Source organism: Mustela nivalis (genome assembly GCF_964662115.1).
Source record: "Mustela nivalis genome assembly, chromosome: 13".
In the NCBI taxonomy this organism is placed as follows: Eukaryota; Metazoa; Chordata; class Mammalia; order Carnivora; family Mustelidae; genus Mustela; species Mustela nivalis.
This window is the reverse complement of record NC_139032.1, coordinates 64,159,327-64,177,724: the sequence shown is the minus strand read 5'-3', so window position 1 is coordinate 64,177,724 and position 18,398 is coordinate 64,159,327. Positions and strand designations below refer to the sequence as shown.

The following is an 18,398-nucleotide window of genomic DNA, read 5'->3' as shown; positions in this document are numbered from 1 at the left end:
CCTGCTTGTTCTGTGGGGATAGATACAAAAGAGCATTGAGCTGTGTGGGGCGAAAAGAGGATTGAGTCAGGTCTCAAAACAATTCTCAACTACAACATTCTTCCATGATCAGAGGCTCGTTACTCTTATTTTTTTAAGATTTTATTTATTTATTTGACAGAGAGAAATCACAAGTAGTCGGAGAGGCAGGCAGAGAGAGAGAGGGAAGCAGGCTCCCCGCCGAGCAGAGAGCCCGATGCGGGACTCGATCCCAGGACCCTGAGACCATGACCCGAGCCGAAGGCAGCGGCTCAACCCACTGAGCCACCCAGGCGCCCCGAGGCTCGTTACTCTTAAGTCCTCCCTCCTCCTGGCAATCAGGAGATGAAAAGCAACTTTATTCATTTATTGAAGCAGTATTTTTTAAAATGTATTTTATTTTATTTGTTTATTTGACAGAGGAGAGGAGAGAGAGAGAGCACAAGCAGGCAGAGTAGCAGGCAGAGGGAGAGGGAGAAGCAGGCTCCCTGCCAAGCAAGGAGCCTGACATGGGGCTCGATGCCAGGACCCTGGGATCATGACCTGAGCCGAAAACAGTCGCTTAAGCAATTGAGTCACCCAGGCGTTCCTTGAAGTGGTATTTTAAAGTGAAGATATATTTAGTACCATTTTATTGCTCCCTTTCTCAAGATGAGAAAACATAGCAATGTTTTGTTTTGAAAACTCCCAATATCCTTTAAATCAAGTCACACTTTTTTAAAAACATTTTTATTTTTAAGTAACATCTCACTTACTTATCTCTTTAAGTACTAACATGGGGCTTGAACTCAACCCCAAGATCAAGAGTCACATGCGCTACTGACTTAGCCAGCCAGGTGCCTCCATAGATGGGACAAGTCTACCTCCATTAAAATCACTTACTGGAGACTAGAGTGCCTCCAAGAAGTGCATCATAAATTTGTTTTTGCTTTATTTAGAAAACTAGCTGCCTACACAGAGCGTGTGTAGAATGACACTCTGACCATCCCTACTCTTTACCAGTGTTAAGTTTCGGGGAATAAACAGATTGTTGTCACATGGAAGGTCTTACCATTTACACCTGCTTGACTGTAAGATTTTGTCACTGTTGTCAGATGAGTGGAATAGAGCAGTGTGAAGTCCAGATTTTAGCTAACAGTCATTTCAATAGCTTTCTTTGAAGTAATATATTTTGAGTTATATATACTTTGAGAACTCAATTAAATCTGTAGAGGCTTTCATTAGTAAAATGCACACATAGCGGTCCCTGAGTGGCTCAGTTGGTTAATCGTCCTACTCTTGGTTTAGGCTCAGGTCATATCTTAGGATCCTGAGACTGAGACCCCTGTTAGGCTCCCGGCTGAGCAAGGAGGCTGCTTAAGAGTTCTCCCTTTCCCTCTGCCCCTCCCCCGTGCCACCCCATCCCAGCTTGCATGCTTTCTCTCTTAAAAAAAAAAAAGAGAAGAGAAGAAAAGAAAGAAAGACCCACTTAAACCTATATTTTGCATATAATTTCAGGACCTTCACTGATTTCCTAAAGCCCAATTGTGTACCTTTTCATAGGTTAAAAAGTGCTTGCCTAATTTCAATGGCTTTCTGTACTCCAATACCACAGAAATGAACCACTGTGAGTCCTCAGGACCCCTTGGCTACAGAGATTAAACTTGTCAGTGAACATGGCTCCCAATCAGCCTTCCTGATACTATGTTCCATTAATGTATTCAATCAGCTTTAGTTCTGCCCCAGATACAAAGCTGAAAACTTGGGGATTCTACTGAAAATTTATGCTTCAATTCCAGAATTTGTGATGCATTTCTTTGTGTTGTCGTATTTTTCTTCTCATTTCCTTCCCTTCCCCTTTACCTCAGCTTTGTTTTGTTTTTTGTTTCTCAGGAGAGGGCCGTTTCCCAGGGATAATTGACTTGTTTGGTGGTATTGGTGGGCTGATTGAGTACCGGGCCAGTCTCCTGGCCAGTCGTGGCTTTGCCTCCTTGGCTTTGGCTTACTTTAACTATGAAGATTTGCCTGCCCAACCAGAAAAGATAGAATTAGATTATTTTGAGGAAGCTGTCAACTTTCTCCTGAGACATCCTAAGGTAATTTTTGCCTTTTCTTTTAGTCCTTGTTTGTTTGTTTGTTTGTTTTAAAGATTGTGTTTATTTTTTTGACAGACAGAGACACAGCGAGTTAGGGAACAGAAGCAGAGGGAGTGGGAGAGGGAGAAGCAGGCTTCCTGCCAAGCAGGGAGCCCAACACGGCCCGATCCCTGGACTCTGGAACCATGACCCAAGCCAAAGACAGTCGCTTAACGACTGAGCCACCCAGGTGCCTCTTAGTCCCTGTTTTCAAATAGCCATTACACCCTGTGGCTTCCCGTAACTTCCAAGTATGATTCTCCTCAGTGAACTGGAAGTTCTATGACATAGCCATCTTATTCACATGATTTCTTTCCCACCCAATGTCTTTTGCTCAGAAAGACAAAACGGGAAGTTAGCCTGTGTCCATGATGGAATGGCTTCATTTAATTATTTTAAAGTTTTTATTTATTTGCCCAGGTGCCCTAAGCAATTCTCACTAAGAAAAAATATCAGCAATTAACAAGGGATAATATGCAGCGACCCTAATATAGCAGGAAAAGCACATTTTAGAACTTAAAGAAGGTATGGATTGGGAAGTCCTACAGCATTATAATTAAGTCCTCTCCAATAGCTAAAAATCAGACTCACTCCTCAAAGGAATATTATCTGTCTTGTACAATCTGGTGACTTAATAATAATCAGAGAAGGTGATAATAATAAGAATTACATTTATTGAGGATGTGTATTGCTAATTACTCTAGTAAGCTCTTCACTTGTATTATCCCCTTTACTTCTCACAAGAACCTTACGAAATAGCATCACCACCATAGTATTTAATAGATGAAGAGATTCAGGGTTAGAAAGGGTTAGAAGCTTGTCCAAATTCCCACAACCGGATGGGGTAGAGACAGAAATGCAACTCAGTTCCATCTGAATCTAAAGCCATTGCGTCTTGGATGCCTGGGTGCCTCAGCTGCTTAAGCTGTCTTCAGCCCCGGTCATGATCCCAGAGGGTCCCAGGGTCCTGGGATCTAGCCCCACATTGGGATCCCTGCTTATGGGAAGCCTGCTTCTCCCACTCCCCTGCTGTGTTCCATCTCTTGCTGTGTCTCTGTCAAATAAATAAAACCTTTAAAACAAAAAAATTGCTCTATGGGTAGCTGGGTAGCTCAGTTGGTTAAATGTCTGCCTTCAGCTCAGATCATGACCCCGGGGTTGTAGAGTGGAGTCCCACATCGGACTCCCTGCTCAGCACTTTTCTTGTTCATGCTTATCCCCCCCCCCCCAAACAAATAAATAAATAAAGTCCAAAAAATAAAAGAACTGATCCAAGTAAAATTAAGTCTCTGTACACACCCTATTTCATATAAAGGATCATCCAAAATATGATCAGAATTACAGTAATAAGATGAGCAATAATCACTAACAATCTACTGATGCATTGAATTTTTAAATAGCTATATTGTGCTGCGTTTTCTGCTTGGCTTAGATGAGAAATGAGGTTCCGTGATTCTGCTGTTCACTTTCTTAGCCTGCTTTCCCTTATACTTGCTGCATGACTTTTCCCTCAGCGTTCTTCCCAAAGTCAGCCAATGACTAATGACTTCCCAAAGTTAGTCAATGACTAATGAGACTTGGAAACCAGATTTCTCTCCTAGGCTCTTACTACTTCCACTAAGCCTGCTTCATGCTCTCTCTTCTGTGAGAAGAGAGACCACCCACCTTTCAATTCCTTATAGATCTTATTTCTCCATCTGTTGATTTTAAGTGTCTTCTAAGCATTCTAAATTCCCTGATCCCAAATTTGGTGGCAGAAGTTATAACAAGAGCTGGTGTTCTGCCAAATGTCTGCACACAACTGAGTCACTTGTTGCTGTTGTTGTTGATCCGTGTTGTACTTCCTTTTACTCTGTCTTCCCTGGCCAAATCCATTCTGAGTTCTCACCTTTCATTGCTGTAACTGTGACTCTGTATCTTTCATATTAAGACGTGGAACTTCAGAGCTTGAAAGGTCTTTTTAATTCAAAAGGAGATGATTCCGGTCACCCCTCTTAATATACAGGATAGGACCTCAGGTAGAATGTATTGGCCTTCCAAAGAGGCTGAAAAAATATATATATATTGCATAGGGGAATAGGTTCAGATCCATCAGAATCTACCCCCTGGGGCAATATACATGCCCCATAAAAGAAAAAGAGAATAGTTCTTATTGGTGTCCACTACACAGCATACAATAACTTTCCTTCTTGTTTGTCGCCCCCGCCTCACTTTTTTTTTGTATAAAGGTCCAAATTGTAGCCCATTTCCTCTGAGAATCTTTCCCTGATCCTGCTTTATTCCCTGGTAATCTGGGTTGGCAGCCTTGCCTATGTGCATTCTTATATCGCAGAATTTGTAAGCTATTCTAATTGTCTGGTTTTTTCCCTCCTGTCTCTCCATCGGGCAGTGAGTTCCTTGATGATAAAAGATGACTTACGCCTTTTTTCCCCTCTGTGTCCTCCGGCGGTTAGTACAGGGTGGACAATCTAAACTCGCTTGCTTAGGGGCACCTGGGTGGCTCAGTCATTGAGTCATGATCTTAGGTCATGATCCCAGGGTCCCGGGATTGAGCCCATCACGCGTTCCTGCTCAGCAGAGAAATCTGCTTCTCTCTCTCCCTCTGCCTACTTCTCTGCCTGCTTGTGTATGCTCTTTCTCTCTGTCTCTGCCAAATAAATACATCTTTTTTAAAAAATGCCTGCTTGATGACTGAAGGCGGAAGAGGAAGCTGAGCCAGGCTTCCTTTATGAAACCTTTCTCTAAAGGAGAAACCTTCCAGGGCAACCACGGCAGAGCTAGAATCCTCTGCTCACGTTTCCATTCTCTGTTCTACTAAACTCATCTTTTTTCTCAGTCTTTTCCTATAGAGTACCCTTTCCTCTGGACTTCTAGAGACCCTAGAATTGGTACAACGGCGTTGACCGATCAACTGTAACTTGACTTCTGTTATTCACATGAGTTACGGGCCTTTTTCTTCTTTTTCCTACTACATTGGTATTTCTTTAGGGCATTTTAAACTCAGTGCCTAACACCACGCTGAATCCATAGTATTTAATTTGGAAGGCCTGGTATGTTTTTGAAGGAGTATTTCCTTTGAACGTTCATCATGTATTCCAGAACTCTAGAACTGGGCATGTGGGTGGGGTTAGTCCTTGCTTGGTTCCTACTGGTTGTTCAAGTTCTTTGGTTATTTGAGGTGGTAGCATTTTGCTAAATGGTAGACAAAATCAACATCTCATTTCCATTATTTTTAGGTCCTCGGCCCAGGCATTGGCATAGTTTCCATAAGCAAAGGTGCAGAGATTGGACTCTCCATGGCTATACACCTAAAACAAGTCACAGCTACTGTGCTTATTAATGGGCCCAACTTCATATTGAGCATTCCACAGGTATATCATGGTCAGATAAGTAAGCCCTTAGCCGTCTCTCCACAATCGCTGTCCATCAATGCCTTGGGGTTAGCAGAGTTTCAGCACAGCTTTGAGGAAGCTAGACGTGAAGCCAGTGAGACGTCTCTTCTCCCCATTGAAAAGGCCCAGGGACATTTCCTTTTCATTGTGGGAGAAGATGATAAGAATCTCAACAGCAAAGTGTATGCTGAGCAAGCCACCCAACAGCTGAGCAGATACGGGAAGAACAACTGGACCCTGCTATCTTACCCTGGGGCAGGCCACCTGTTAGAGCCTCCCTATTCCCCACTGTGCTGTGCTTCAAAGATCTCCAGCCTCCACCTGTCCATTCACTGGGGTGGAGAGGTGACCCTACATGCCGCTGCCCAGGAGCATTCTTGGAAGGAGATCCAGAAGTTTCTCAGGAAGCATCTTGTTCCAGTTGTGACCAGTCAACTCTGAGAAGATATTCACGAGGAACAGAGCAGCAATACTTCACGTGATCAATCAATCAATACTTCACTTGATTTTCATAGAGCAACATCTTTGATTTCTTATTGTGGTACGTTATACTAAGAGAAAGCAGGAGGGTGACTGACAATGTTCATGTCTTGACTTTGGAAAGGGAGAACGGTTTCCGTTTAATCCAATATCATACATGGAGAGTTTTATATTTTAAAAAGTACATTTAGGAAAAAAGAATACATTTAGGGCTCTATCTGCCCTAAAATATTCTGGTTTATTATTACAGCAATTGTCTTGTGGGAAAGAAAAATAACCAAAATAAATGACAGAATCCCCTGGTTTTAAAAACAGACATGAGTAGGATCAGGTGTTGATATTTGTTGATTTCTTAAAACTCAAATGAAATATGTTTAGATTTCTCATATATGAAAATATGCTCATGGCTCATGGTTACTTCATTGCCATTGAAAAACTAGAGCTTAAGAAACATTTATTATTTTGAGGCAATATGGAAACTGTTATGGGGGTAACACGATTGAGTCAACCTAAAATCAATAATTTAACAAAGGCTAAGAGAAGAGAATAAAGTAATATTTGTGTCAAAATGTATAGCATTTTGAAAAAGAAACAATCTGAGGTTCCCAGAATTACACTTTAGGGAAGGAGTCATGATACTGTGGGTTGTATACCTTATGGGCTGGCAAACTATTTCTCTAAGGTTCTACATGGCAAATATTTTCGGCTTTGTGGGCCATTAAGTCTCTGTCACTGTTGTTGAGGTCTGCCATTCAAACACCAAAGCAGCATAGACAGGCCATAATGAATGTTCATGGCTGTGTTCCATTTAAACTTTATTTATGGAAACTGACATTTGCATTTCATATAATTTTTACATGTAACAGAATAGTAATTTTCTTTTTCTTTTTTTTCTAAGCATTGGCCAATGTAAAAGCCACGCGTAGCTTGTGGGCAGTAGAAAAACAGGATGTTGGCTAGATTTAGTTCACAGGGCATAGTCTGATGACCTTGGGTGTAGAACGATCCAAATTACTTTGTCCAAGGTCAAATTTGACGTTTTTCCTCTAACGGGCAAGTCACAATCCACATATCCTGAGCTACTGAATTGCAATGTGGAAGGTAGATAATCAAGTGAAGAAGAGCCAGTAAAAGGGTGTTTTGAATGATTTTGTAGGTGTGGTGGAAGAGCCGACAAAGAGTTAGAGGGACAGAAGTAATACACAGGCGCTTCACGGTATCTGCCTAAACTCCTTTTTTTTCCTCTGCTTTCTGATACTCCCTCTGTTTAGAGTGAAATCATTCCATTCAGGATGAGCGAGGCTATTAGCCTCCCACCTTTCTCACTCAGAGAAGTTTTTACATTTCCCACACCCAGTCAATCAGACTACGTCACTTCTTTGACTCTAATAATCATGTAATTGCAATGGCTAATACCGCTTATGGTATATGCTACAAAATAACTATATAGATTAGATGCTACATCATTAGTTATATATGCCATATGCTATATAATAGCTAACATAGTGGGTTTAATGGGTATAATGATTTTTGTTTCCTCTTCCAGACTTCAGGAAGAATCACACGTTTATGAGATACGATGTTTATGTTTTATATCCCTTGATTTACATTTTGTGGATTTTCAGAACCAAGAAGGTCTTAAAAATTTTTTTTCATATATTCTGTTCTGTATCACTACTACAAATATTGACAGGAAGGCAGATCAAAAAACCATTCTTGGCCAGCTTCTCTGACCTCTTGGAAATGTAACTGGTCTGCTTTTCAGGGTTTACTTCTTGTGTGCACCCATAAAGTATCTGCACCTGGTTAACTCATAGCATGGTCCAGGCCAGCTGGTAAACCCACTCTCATCTTCTGCATTTGGTCCACTTGGCTTTTACTGTCCTTGCAAATTCTCTAAATGTGAGTTGTGTCTTCTGTCAGGCAGGCCCCTGACAGATGCATATACCGCATCTCCTCTGCTAAAAGGTCGGCTCGCACGTGGCCGCAACAATCAGGGCAGACTTGCTGACCTTCAACTCTCAGCTGCCTTCCATGCCCATCACCATGAGAATCTGGGAGCTTGCTAAACTCTTTCACATGCTAGGAGTGCAAAAGGAGACTTGCATGCGCTATCTCCTTTTGCCTATGCACACGATGTCCTGTTTCACTCTGCTTTCCAGAACTCTAAACCGGAAGCAGGACAAAACCTTCTTCTATAGATTTCAGTTTCTTACTTTTCTTTTCTTCTTCTTCTTCTTTTTTTTTTCCTAGCTTCTCACAATCCATTCCCACCTTGGTCAAGGCTCAGACCTTCTCTCTAGGCAGAACTCTTCTAAAAGACAAGCCCCAGGACCCAGACTTAATGGAATAAAGCTTCTGAGGAAGAATAAAGCAATTACTAAGAACATCACTGCTGTCAGAGAGGCATTAGTAAAGATCATCTTTGCCTTACAAGAAATAGGCCAGAGGACACAGATATAGCTAAATCATAAAGGTGCTACTTAATGACAGGCTTTTTTGGGGGGTACTGATCTATGTCAGCCTTCTCGTACTGAGTAGTAGAGGTGCAGAGAAACTTACACGATGAATTAATAGCAGGGCTAGAATCAGAACCCAGGGACTCAGACCTAAATTTTCTCTGTTACACTGTGTTGAGATTTTCCCCAATGGCCTGTTAATCTCCAGTCTCTGGAAATTTGAAATAAATTTGGGTCTATACATTAACGCATTGTTTTCGCTGTTTTTGGCTTAGGAGATCTAGGGACACGACAAGTTCTATATTTACTCTTACTAGGGAGAAATTTTTTAGCTTCTAAAGATGATCAGGGCCATGGCTGGGTCTACCGTTGAGGAGGAGTCAGTTTTCCACTGATTGTGTTGTAGCTGTGTGGAAGCCCAGTGAACCCCAAGTGCATTCATATTTACCCCCATTAGAATAGTCTTCATTCCATAGGCACTAATTTTCATGCTTTTCTTCTGTCTCCTTTGAAGGCAACCAGAATACATCACCCCAAAATATGTCTCTTTAACAAAAATCAGCAGTTAAAAAGGCAGATACAAGAAGGGCCCTCTGACCCTTCCTTTTTCCCTCCTCAAAGCAGGAGGAAACTCCCAGACAGAAGGTGTCCTCCCCACAACCAGAAGGAAAGTAAAATTCTTACCACCAAAGACAGAAATTGAGATTGAGAGAATTCTATACAAATAGACCTTGTTTGAATGATTATCCTCCTTCTGACTGCCCACATAGTTACTTTTCCACAATGGTCTCTCTCTTTGTTCAAGCTAATATAAAAGCAAGTATTTGCTTTTCTTTGGGGCTCATTCCTCATGAGGGCTCCTGTGCCACATGAAACTTACATTAAAAACTTTTATGTACTTCTCACCTCTTAATCTGTCTTATGTTGGTTACGTTCCCAGGCCCAGTAAATATACCTTAAGAAGGTGTGCATGGAGAGAGAGGGAGAGAGATTGATTGATGTTAAGGAATTGGCTTATGTGATCGCAGGGTCTCAAACCTTCAGGACAGGCCAGAAGGCCAGAAGAATTGATGTCGCAGTCGTGGTTCTGAAGGCAGACTGCAGGTAGATATCCTTCTGCCCGAGAGGACGTCAGTCCTTTCTGCATGGTTCATGCCTGCTATTGATAACTCCCCAAGTCTCTTCTGTACGCAGTCATCACTTCACTACCCGGTGTCCCCACTCCTCATATGCTATAGCCTTTAGGGGCCCATGGACAGCTAGGTTCCCCGATGTTTTCTGTTCTGGGCAAGCGGAGTGGAAAAGATCTGACTCTTTGCCAACCTGCCCCCACTTTATTTCCTGGGTGCCACAGCATCCTGTCTTGCCCACCCTTTCCTGCACTGCTCTTAGAATCTTCATAAAAATGACACTGATCCCACCCTGGGACCTGATCTTGAGAATTAGTCCCTCATCTGGGAGCCTTGCTATTCTGCCAAGATACCTCTCACCTGCTATGAGAGCTGTGTGCTGAGACACCATTCTCTTTCCTCAGTACTTCCAATCTGCCCATGACTTCCAAGATCAGTCCTTTCCCCCCAGGCTAATATTTCACTTTCAGTGCATTTATATATCACTCTTATTTAAGAAGTCAAAGCACAGGGGCACCTGGGTGGCTCAGTTGTTAGGCATCTGCCTTCAGCTCGGGTCATGATCCCGGGGTTCTGGGATGAAGCCCTGCATCAGACTTCCTGCTCCGAGGGAGGCTTGCTTCTTCCTCTGCCACCTCCCCTGCTTGAGTTCCCTTTCTCGCTGTGTCTCTCTCTGCCAAATAAATAAGTAAAATCTTAAAAGAAGAAGAAGAAGAAGAAGAAGAAGAAGAAGAAGGAGGAGGAGGAGGAGGAGGAGGAGGAGAAGAAGAAATCAAAGCCCAAGGGAAGTAAAACAATCTGCCTGAGGTCAGATCACACGGCCAGTTAAAGAGTCCGGGTTCCAATCTAGGTCTCTCTGATTCCAGGGACCGGTGGTCTCCCCGGTACGGAAATGAAAGGTACAGTAATGAAAAGACACAGTGCCCTCCCCCAAGCAAGTCTGGAGGCGCAATCTGAAAACCTGATCATTCCTGCATTTTGACCATGGACTTGGACTGAGGGCATTAACAGTGAGGCAGGTTTCAGAGGTTCTGGTCTGGAGGAGGCGTTTTTGCATCAGGAGGGTTTCCGCTGTCCCTTGGAAGAGCAGTTCAAAACTCAGCTATGCCTTAGCAATCCCCTGTTGAACATACAGACCCCAGGACCTTATTCCGGTTAGAATCTCCTGGTGCGGATTTACTGCGTCAGACGTTTGGGACTTACCGTGTTAGACGCTGAGACCAGGGACTCAGAGGAGGAAATCCCCAAGGAGACCAGAGCCAGCAGTGGGGAGGAGGAGTCAGGGAAGTGCTTAGAAACCGAAGTCCTGTGATGAAACCTGAGATTCCGTTGTGAAACACTTGGACTGAGAGGTACAGCTGCCGGCCTGAGAGTCTGCTCTGACCCTGTCCCAGCAGGGCCCACAGTCCCATCACTGGGAACATACGTAAGAGGAAGAAGACGCTGACCGTTTTGTGAGGGAGAGTAGGCTAGCGAGGGCCTGGCTAGCTCAGTTGGAAGAAGAGGCTGGGGAAGCTTCCAGTGTCTCTAGTGGGCCCAGCAAGCCGTCCTACTCCAGACTGCTCGCAGCAGCAGAATTCAGGGTGAGTGTGGGGGGAGTCGGGCTGTCACGGCCTGGCCTGGTCGGGAACTGCTCAGTGTTTTGACTGGGCACCCAGGAAGCCGGCTTTCATTCAGCTGTGTGCCTTCCTCATCTCCAGGGCTAGCGCAGCTCTCTGGGAGAACTGCAATGTCCTTCCGCACCCCGGGGGTGGGGTGGGGTATGGGTGGGTGGCCGATTGCTTGGCCACGCAGATCTATTGTTAGAAGCATCCACTTAACAAGAGGTCATTTAGAGACTGATTGTGGCTGCACAGTCAGGGTCCTCCCACTCACGTGAACTTATGGAGAGACTGTTTCTTGACTCAAGAAATTTTTCTCTGGGACTTACGGCTTGGGAAGAGGAGTAGGAAATACCTGTGATGAAGGAAGAAAAGCCCCTAAAGGGAATGGACTTTTGTTTCTTGATTAGGAAGTTTAACTTCTATGGGTGACTTTTTGCTTTCTTTTATTCTTTGTTTCCTGCCACTTGGGGCGCTAGCGTCTTAGCAGCTCCTGGCTGTCTACTCCAGATGAGTCAAGGTCACCCAGTGGCGTACATAACCTTGATACCCTTCAGCCTGGGAGTCCGGAGTCTGCTTCACCGCAGGGCTTTGGGCTTTTAGCCCAAGAGGCTCCTATATTGCCGAGGGCTCTCTCTGCAGCCACTGGGAGGCTAATCCTGTGTGGGGGAGCTTGTTTCTCGCCCTCTGGCTGCTTTGTGGCTTCAGTTTCACGGACACTGAGCGAGGTGCAGTGTTTAGGCTTCTGCTGCAGAGATGAGAAGAAGCCTGGAGACTTTACTCCATCGGATTTGGAAGAGTCTCACATCTTCAGAAGTAGCCTCTGAGAATTCTGTTGGGCTTCTGTTCTTTCTTCTTTGTACTGTCTGAGAAATGTTATTATTATTTTTTTAACCTTTCCACTTATCATTTATTCTTTCATTTAATTACTCTAATACTTACTGAGCATCACTACGTGCCTGAGGGTATTCTAGAAACTGAGGAATAGAGTGTCAAGCAAGGTGTAATTCTTGCCCCCGAGGAATAATTAACAATCCAGGCACGTGCTGTTCAATAGAATATTCTAGGACGATGGAAATATTCTCTATCAGAATTGCCCAGTGTAGTAGCCACTAGTCATGTGTGGCTACTGAACAATTAAAATGTGGTTATTGTGGCCAAGGAATTAAAATTTTATTTGTTTTTAATAAACTGAAATTTCATTAGCTGTAGGTGGCTAGAGGCTACTACATTGCTAGGGCAGAAAGGGAGGGAGATGAAGCAGATTTTTATAACATCATATGCTACATGTTATAATGAGATGGTTGGTTGGACTAGTAAGTAGGCTGGGGTTAGTTGGAAAAGGTTTTGATTGAATCCGATTATTATAAAGGGCGCCAAACACAAAGGGAAGTCCGAGTCTAAGACTGACAGATTCAGCTGGTAAAGAAATAATGAACCCCTGTTAGATTCAGACAGTTTATCATTTACATAGATAGTGAAGGCCAGAGAAGCCACAGGCTCCAGCTGTCTGAGTCCTTGTCTTACACCCTGAAACAATGGCGCTGAGACAAACGGGGCCCCATGACCTCAACACAGTTGCTGGGGAGCCAACTCCAGACTGCAGCAAAACTGTCACAGGGCCTGCAGCCGTGCCCCAAAGTCGTACACCTCTCTGCAACCAGGGAAGTGATGGGAAAACTGTCTCATGGCAGCCTCCTGTAAGATAGGGAGAGACAATGAAGAGATACAAACTTCTACTTATAAAGTAAATAAGTCATCGGGGTGTGGAGTACAGCATAGGGAATATAGAGCCAATAACAATGTAAGAACCTTGTATGATGACACATGGTAACTAAACCTTTCACTGATTGTTTGGTAATGTGTATTAGTTGTCGAATGTTGTACGCCTGAAACTAATCTCATATGTCAAATATATTTCAATTAAAAAAAAGGATAAGAGGGACAGGTGAGAAAACACTCTTGTGAAGCCTCCTGTGAAGATTGCCTAACTTGCCATGGCCCCGTGATCACAAGGCATCCCATCCTGATTTAGGTCCTGGGGGTTCAAGTTCTGCCTGTGGTCACGGGGAACCCTCCAGGGTGCTGTGGTGGAACCATTCTCCTGCAAAGGGTCTTAATGCTAGGCCAGAGGATTTAGACTTCACCCTTCACCCTGCGGCCATCAAAGTTTAAAGCAGGAGAGTGATTCGATTATTTTTGTGTTGAGATGTGTCTGACTAGATTGCAGAGATTAGACTGGGAAGTGAAAAAGACTGTAAACAGGAAGGCAGACTTAGGTAAATGGATGAGAGCTTAGGGGAATGAAGTGGAGAGCACAATCAATAGTCATTTTGAATAATCAGTTGACGACCAGGAAATGAAGGGCTCCCTGTGCAGTGAATGTGACCAAGACACATCAGACTGGATCCTGCCCTCAAGAAATGTACAGATTCACAGGAAAGCAAAAACACAGCATAAATGGCTCTAGTGCACGTTTCAGTAACATATTATGTGCTCTGGGTGGCATTGTGGAGAGCCCAGAGGACAGAAAGTCATTCCTATACAGTAGGTGCTTTATCGATGTTGACAATACAGCATTGGATAGGATAAGCTTTAAGGCTTCTTATGACTTATTCTAGAAAATCTGTGACAGACTGGTTTTGAGAGCCAAAAGCCTTATTAACAAAGGTATTAATTCCTATCACAGTATATGGATTAGTTGGGATCTAGTTGAGAATAAGCCAACAGAATTCAAATACAGGGAAAGCAGGAAAAAGTCACGAACGTTAAGTGTGGTAAGAGGTAATAAGGAGAGAGTTGGAGGGCTTTGGATATTGGGGGCAGGGCTAAATTGCCATGCACCAGTGGAAAAATATTGTACGAGTCCTTACCTCCCACTTCCCACCACCATATTTTGGTATTTCCATTTCACCTTGTTCTTCTACCCGAGAGAGGTCAGTTGGCGCTCCGAGCTTCAGGAAAGAATGACACAAAAACAAAGGCCAGGAAAGTATTTTTTTGAGTTACAAAAACCCTAATAGGAGGATGTGAATTCCCAAAGTCACAAATAGGTGCGTTTTGTTTGGTATCCACCCTGGGGTTTCTGTTGTGTGTCTGTGTTATTTTGTGTTGTTTTGTTTCTAGGAGAATACATCTGAATGCCTTTAGACTGGGCAGATCTTTATTTCATTACCGTCTTATATTGCATTCTTTCTGACCTTTCCCTGCGAACTTATATTACCCACCCCTCCAGGTATCTGAATTTGGACCCCCGGCATATATTGCAAAATGGGTTTGGAAGAATGCATAAAAATATAGGAGCATGGTGTTCCGGCCAAGTCTTTTAGCACCGTACACGTCACTGGGACTTACTTGGACTGCAAGGAAAAGCAGAGTGCTCTGAATTCTGTGCGTGTATCTCTGTCTCCTGGAGGAACAAGGACTGAAAAGAGAAATTATGCTGAAGCTAGGATAATAGGAAAACATTGCATTTTGTGCACATGTGGGTTTGTGGACTATAAAATTCAACCCTACTATTCCATTATCTATCCTGCTGTACAATGCATCAGGCTGTATCAGTCATTAAAAGCTTCAGAGTCAGGGAAAGGAAAAGAAAAAACTAAAGATAAGAACGTAGTAAAAAAGAAACAAGGGTGGGAGAGGCCAGGAAAAAAAAAAATGCATGTTCACATTCTTACTGTCATTTACAGAAAATAAATAAGATTTTTTTTCCTAAAGATTTTATTTATTTATTTGACAGGCAGAGATCACAAGTAGTCAGAGGGGCAGGCAGAGAGAGAGGAGGAAACAGGCTCCCTGGCCACTGAGCCACCCCAGGAGCCCCATAAATAAGATTTAAGTGAAGGATCAGATGACATGGGTTAAAATTCTTTTTGCACCATTAACACAGACAAACTTGGCTAAGTCACGTGAGTTCAATCTCCTGACTTATAATGACCATGAAAGGACCTTGAAAAGTGGAAAGGCTTAATTATGGGAATTAATATTACCCAGTGGCTAGCTTTTAGTAAGTGCTCAATACATTTTTTCTGTTAGAGAAAAAAAACAGGACCAAAGAGAGGATAGAATTCCAGTAGTCATTTAAAAGAACCAGGCCCTTTCCTTGTCAGAGGATTGTTGTGTATGATTGCCTTTTCAATTTTCCTGGAGCTGTGGCTGCATTTTAAAATTATTTGTTAAAGATAATGCTCATGGGACAGGACAACTTATATCACCAGCTAGTATAAATCCCATCGGTTAGTAGCTTCATTGTCTAGACAGACTTGACAGCGAGTCCTCTCTTGTGAATTGACTCAGAAGACGGTAATTCTCCATTTCTCATCTCATGAGGCATGTCTCCAGTCCTTCAGTCCTCCTCTTCCACTTTCAATTTATCTTCAAAAATCAGCCTATTGGACCATCGGATTTTTTTTTTTAAGATTTTATTTATTTATTTGACAGAGATCACAAGTAGGCAGAGAGGCAGGCAGAGAGAGAGGGGGAAGCAGGCTCCCCGCTGAGCAGAGAGCCCCATGCAGGGCTGGATCCCAGGACTTCGGGACCATGACCTGAGCTGAAGAAAGAGGCTTCAACCTACTGAGCCACCCAGGCACCCATTTCAGATATGTTTATAAAAGGCAAACGCTTACCAAAATTTAAAAAAAGTGGAATAATAAATAAAGGGGGAAAATTCTTCTTTTTTTAAGATTTTTTAAAATTTTATTTTTATTTTTTAAATTAAATTTAAATTTTTTTCAGTGTTCCAAATTCATTGTTTATGCACCTGCCAGATCAGGGAGGGTGGAAGGCATGAGCAGGGGGAGTGACAGGCAGAGGAAGAAGCCGACTCCCTGCTGAGCAGGGAGCCTGATGTCCCAGGTGTCCCAAAGTGAGAAAAATTCTAGAAAACACGATTCCTTGTTACAATATTCTTCTTATACTGCCTCTACTTTATGCCTTTCTTACTCTGTCCACACTTTTCAATGCTTACAAATAATAGCCAAGTGTCGTTACGTAGCGGAGTTGCGCTGTGTAAGGATTCATTTTTCGGAATGCAGATTTCCCTTTCATTTTCCTTTATACCAGGAAGGTTTGTTTACTCCCTTAACTCATTTCTTGAGGTGTAAAGGGAGTTTGGGGTAGGTAATTTAGGAAGGAGGGGCAGACATGATCAGCCTACCACCCTCCTCCCCTTGCAATAGAGTGCTCACTGACCATCAAGAACCCCCTTGGGGGCACCTGAGTGGCTCATTGGTTAAAGCCCCTGTCTTCGGCTCAGGTCATGATCCCAGGGTTCTGGGATCGAGCCCCATGGCAGGCTCTCTGCTCAGCGGGGAGCCTGCTTCCTCCTCTCTCTCTGCCTACTTGTGATTTCTGTCAAATAAATAAATAAATAAAATAATTAAAAAAAAAAAAAAAAGAGCCCCTTCTGTCTTGTACCCAAAACTGAAAATGAACATGACCCCCTTTTGCACATGGCCCTCATGGGATGAAAAACTTGTAAGGAAATCACTAATGAGACCACTCAATCACTATCTGTCATGATGTGTACCATAACCACACGACACTTGAAGTTCAAAAACAGTTCCTTTTTTTTCTCAGTTAAGAATCCTAGTGGAGGGGCAACTGGGTGGCTCAGTGGGTTAAAGCCTCTGCCTTCAGCTCAGGTCATGATTCCAGGCTCCTGGGATTGAGCCCTGCATTGGGCTCTCTGCTCAGCAGGGAGCCTGCTTCCCCCTCTCTCTGCCTGCCTCTCTGCCTACTTGTGATCTCTGTCTGTCAAATAAATAAATAAAATCTAAAAAAAAAAAAAAAAAAAAAAGAACCCTAGTGGAAACCCCTAATTACATTTCATGAAACCTCAGGGGTCCTCAGAACCCCAGGTGTATCAGTACTGAGTCTTCATTCATGTGTGTATGCATGCACACACGTGTATGTGTTGTGTATGTGTGTATTTTAGTTCTGGACTCTTCTTGTTTCTTGACTATAAGGGAGTGATGACATGTAGGCTTCATAAGTCTGAGATCTGTTAGATTCACAGCCAACTGCTGGGAAGGCAGTCTGTCAAACTTTGCCTTGGATCCCTACCAAATCCTTGCAAAGGTACACCCATCCCAAGATTCAAGGTATGAAAGACACCGACATTATTTAACCCATATTGCAAGGGGCAATGACTATGGAGTTACTGATCATCTGGTCCTTTCCTTGTCTTCGATGGGGAAACCTGAGACAGGGTTCACAAGCACACACGGATGGCCTGACAAGTGGTGTCTCTCTCTCTCTCTCTCGCTTATTTGTTTCATGGTTTTGTTTTTGTCTGATCCATATCATTCTCTTGAAAGAACTGTTTCTTGTAGGAAATGTCACTCTCATCTAATCTCCAGCATACTCTTTGGTGGAAATAGCAAATATGTACACATAGAGTAAGAGTGACCACCATGGGGAATTTCTGACAAATCAGAATGACTGGTGATCTCTTAGTCCCCATTCTAAATAGGCAAGGGGAAAATATCCCTGGCACATCTTGAATCAGGAATTCAACCCTGATCCAACCTGCCGTGGCCTAAGGTTGAGGTCACATGGTGTCAGCATAGCTACTGAATCTCCATCCCTGGGCTTTAGGGGGCTTTTCTATCATTACAACGTCTATCAAGATTTTGTCCCCCCAAAATGACACATGCTATGTCAAAGTTTCATACAAGAAATTTCTTACAGAGCTAAATACTGGAAAGACCTCTCTTTTTCCTTTCCCTTGAGGACCTGGTAACTTTTTCTATGATAATAATTGGAACTGACCAAATTACCTTTTCTCCTTTGGCTGTCACTAATTCGGTGCCAAACTTACAGCACATGAAAAGCTTTATTTTTCATGCTCTAGGTTTTCTTTGACCAATGCCTGATTTTGGTTCATATTTTCTCAGTTCTATTTTATTTTTATTTTACTCTGCATCTGTTATCTATAAATAGGTTTTTTTTGTGTGTGTGTGAGTATGAGGTATGGAAGAAAGGAGGAAAGGGAGGAGAGAGAAGAAAGGAAAGGAGAAAAGAGATAAGGAAGGAGGAAATAGCCCAAATTTCTCTCATTAATGGAGCAGAGCACAAAATAGCTGGCCCAATGTCTATTACAGTCTCTACCACTGCTGACATTTTGACATTTATCAGTCCATCAGAAAGGCGTAAAAGCAGAGACAAGATCATGGAGTTTTGGGGCACTGGGTGGTTC

At 43.1% G+C, this 18,398-nt stretch overlaps 1 protein-coding gene across 5 annotated transcripts in view; it reads left to right on the top strand.

The window, feature by feature from the left end:
- BAAT (bile acid-CoA:amino acid N-acyltransferase) overlaps positions 1-18,398 on the top strand; it is a 31,285-nt gene that overhangs the window by 1,805 nt on the left and 11,082 nt on the right. For 2 of the 5 annotated variants that reach the window (XM_082696785.1, XM_082696782.1), the window contains exon 1: positions 14,662-14,678. The exons of 1 other annotated variant lie outside the window; for it this stretch is intronic. In XM_082696785.1, coding sequence (XP_082552911.1) covers positions 14,677-14,678 — 2 coding nt within the window. In that variant the 5' untranslated portion in view covers positions 14,662-14,676. Of the gene's footprint in view, positions 1-10,918; positions 11,177-14,661; positions 14,679-18,398 lie in introns of those variants that run through there. 2 more of the 5 variants (XM_082696784.1, XM_082696783.1) reach the window with 2 other exon arrangements.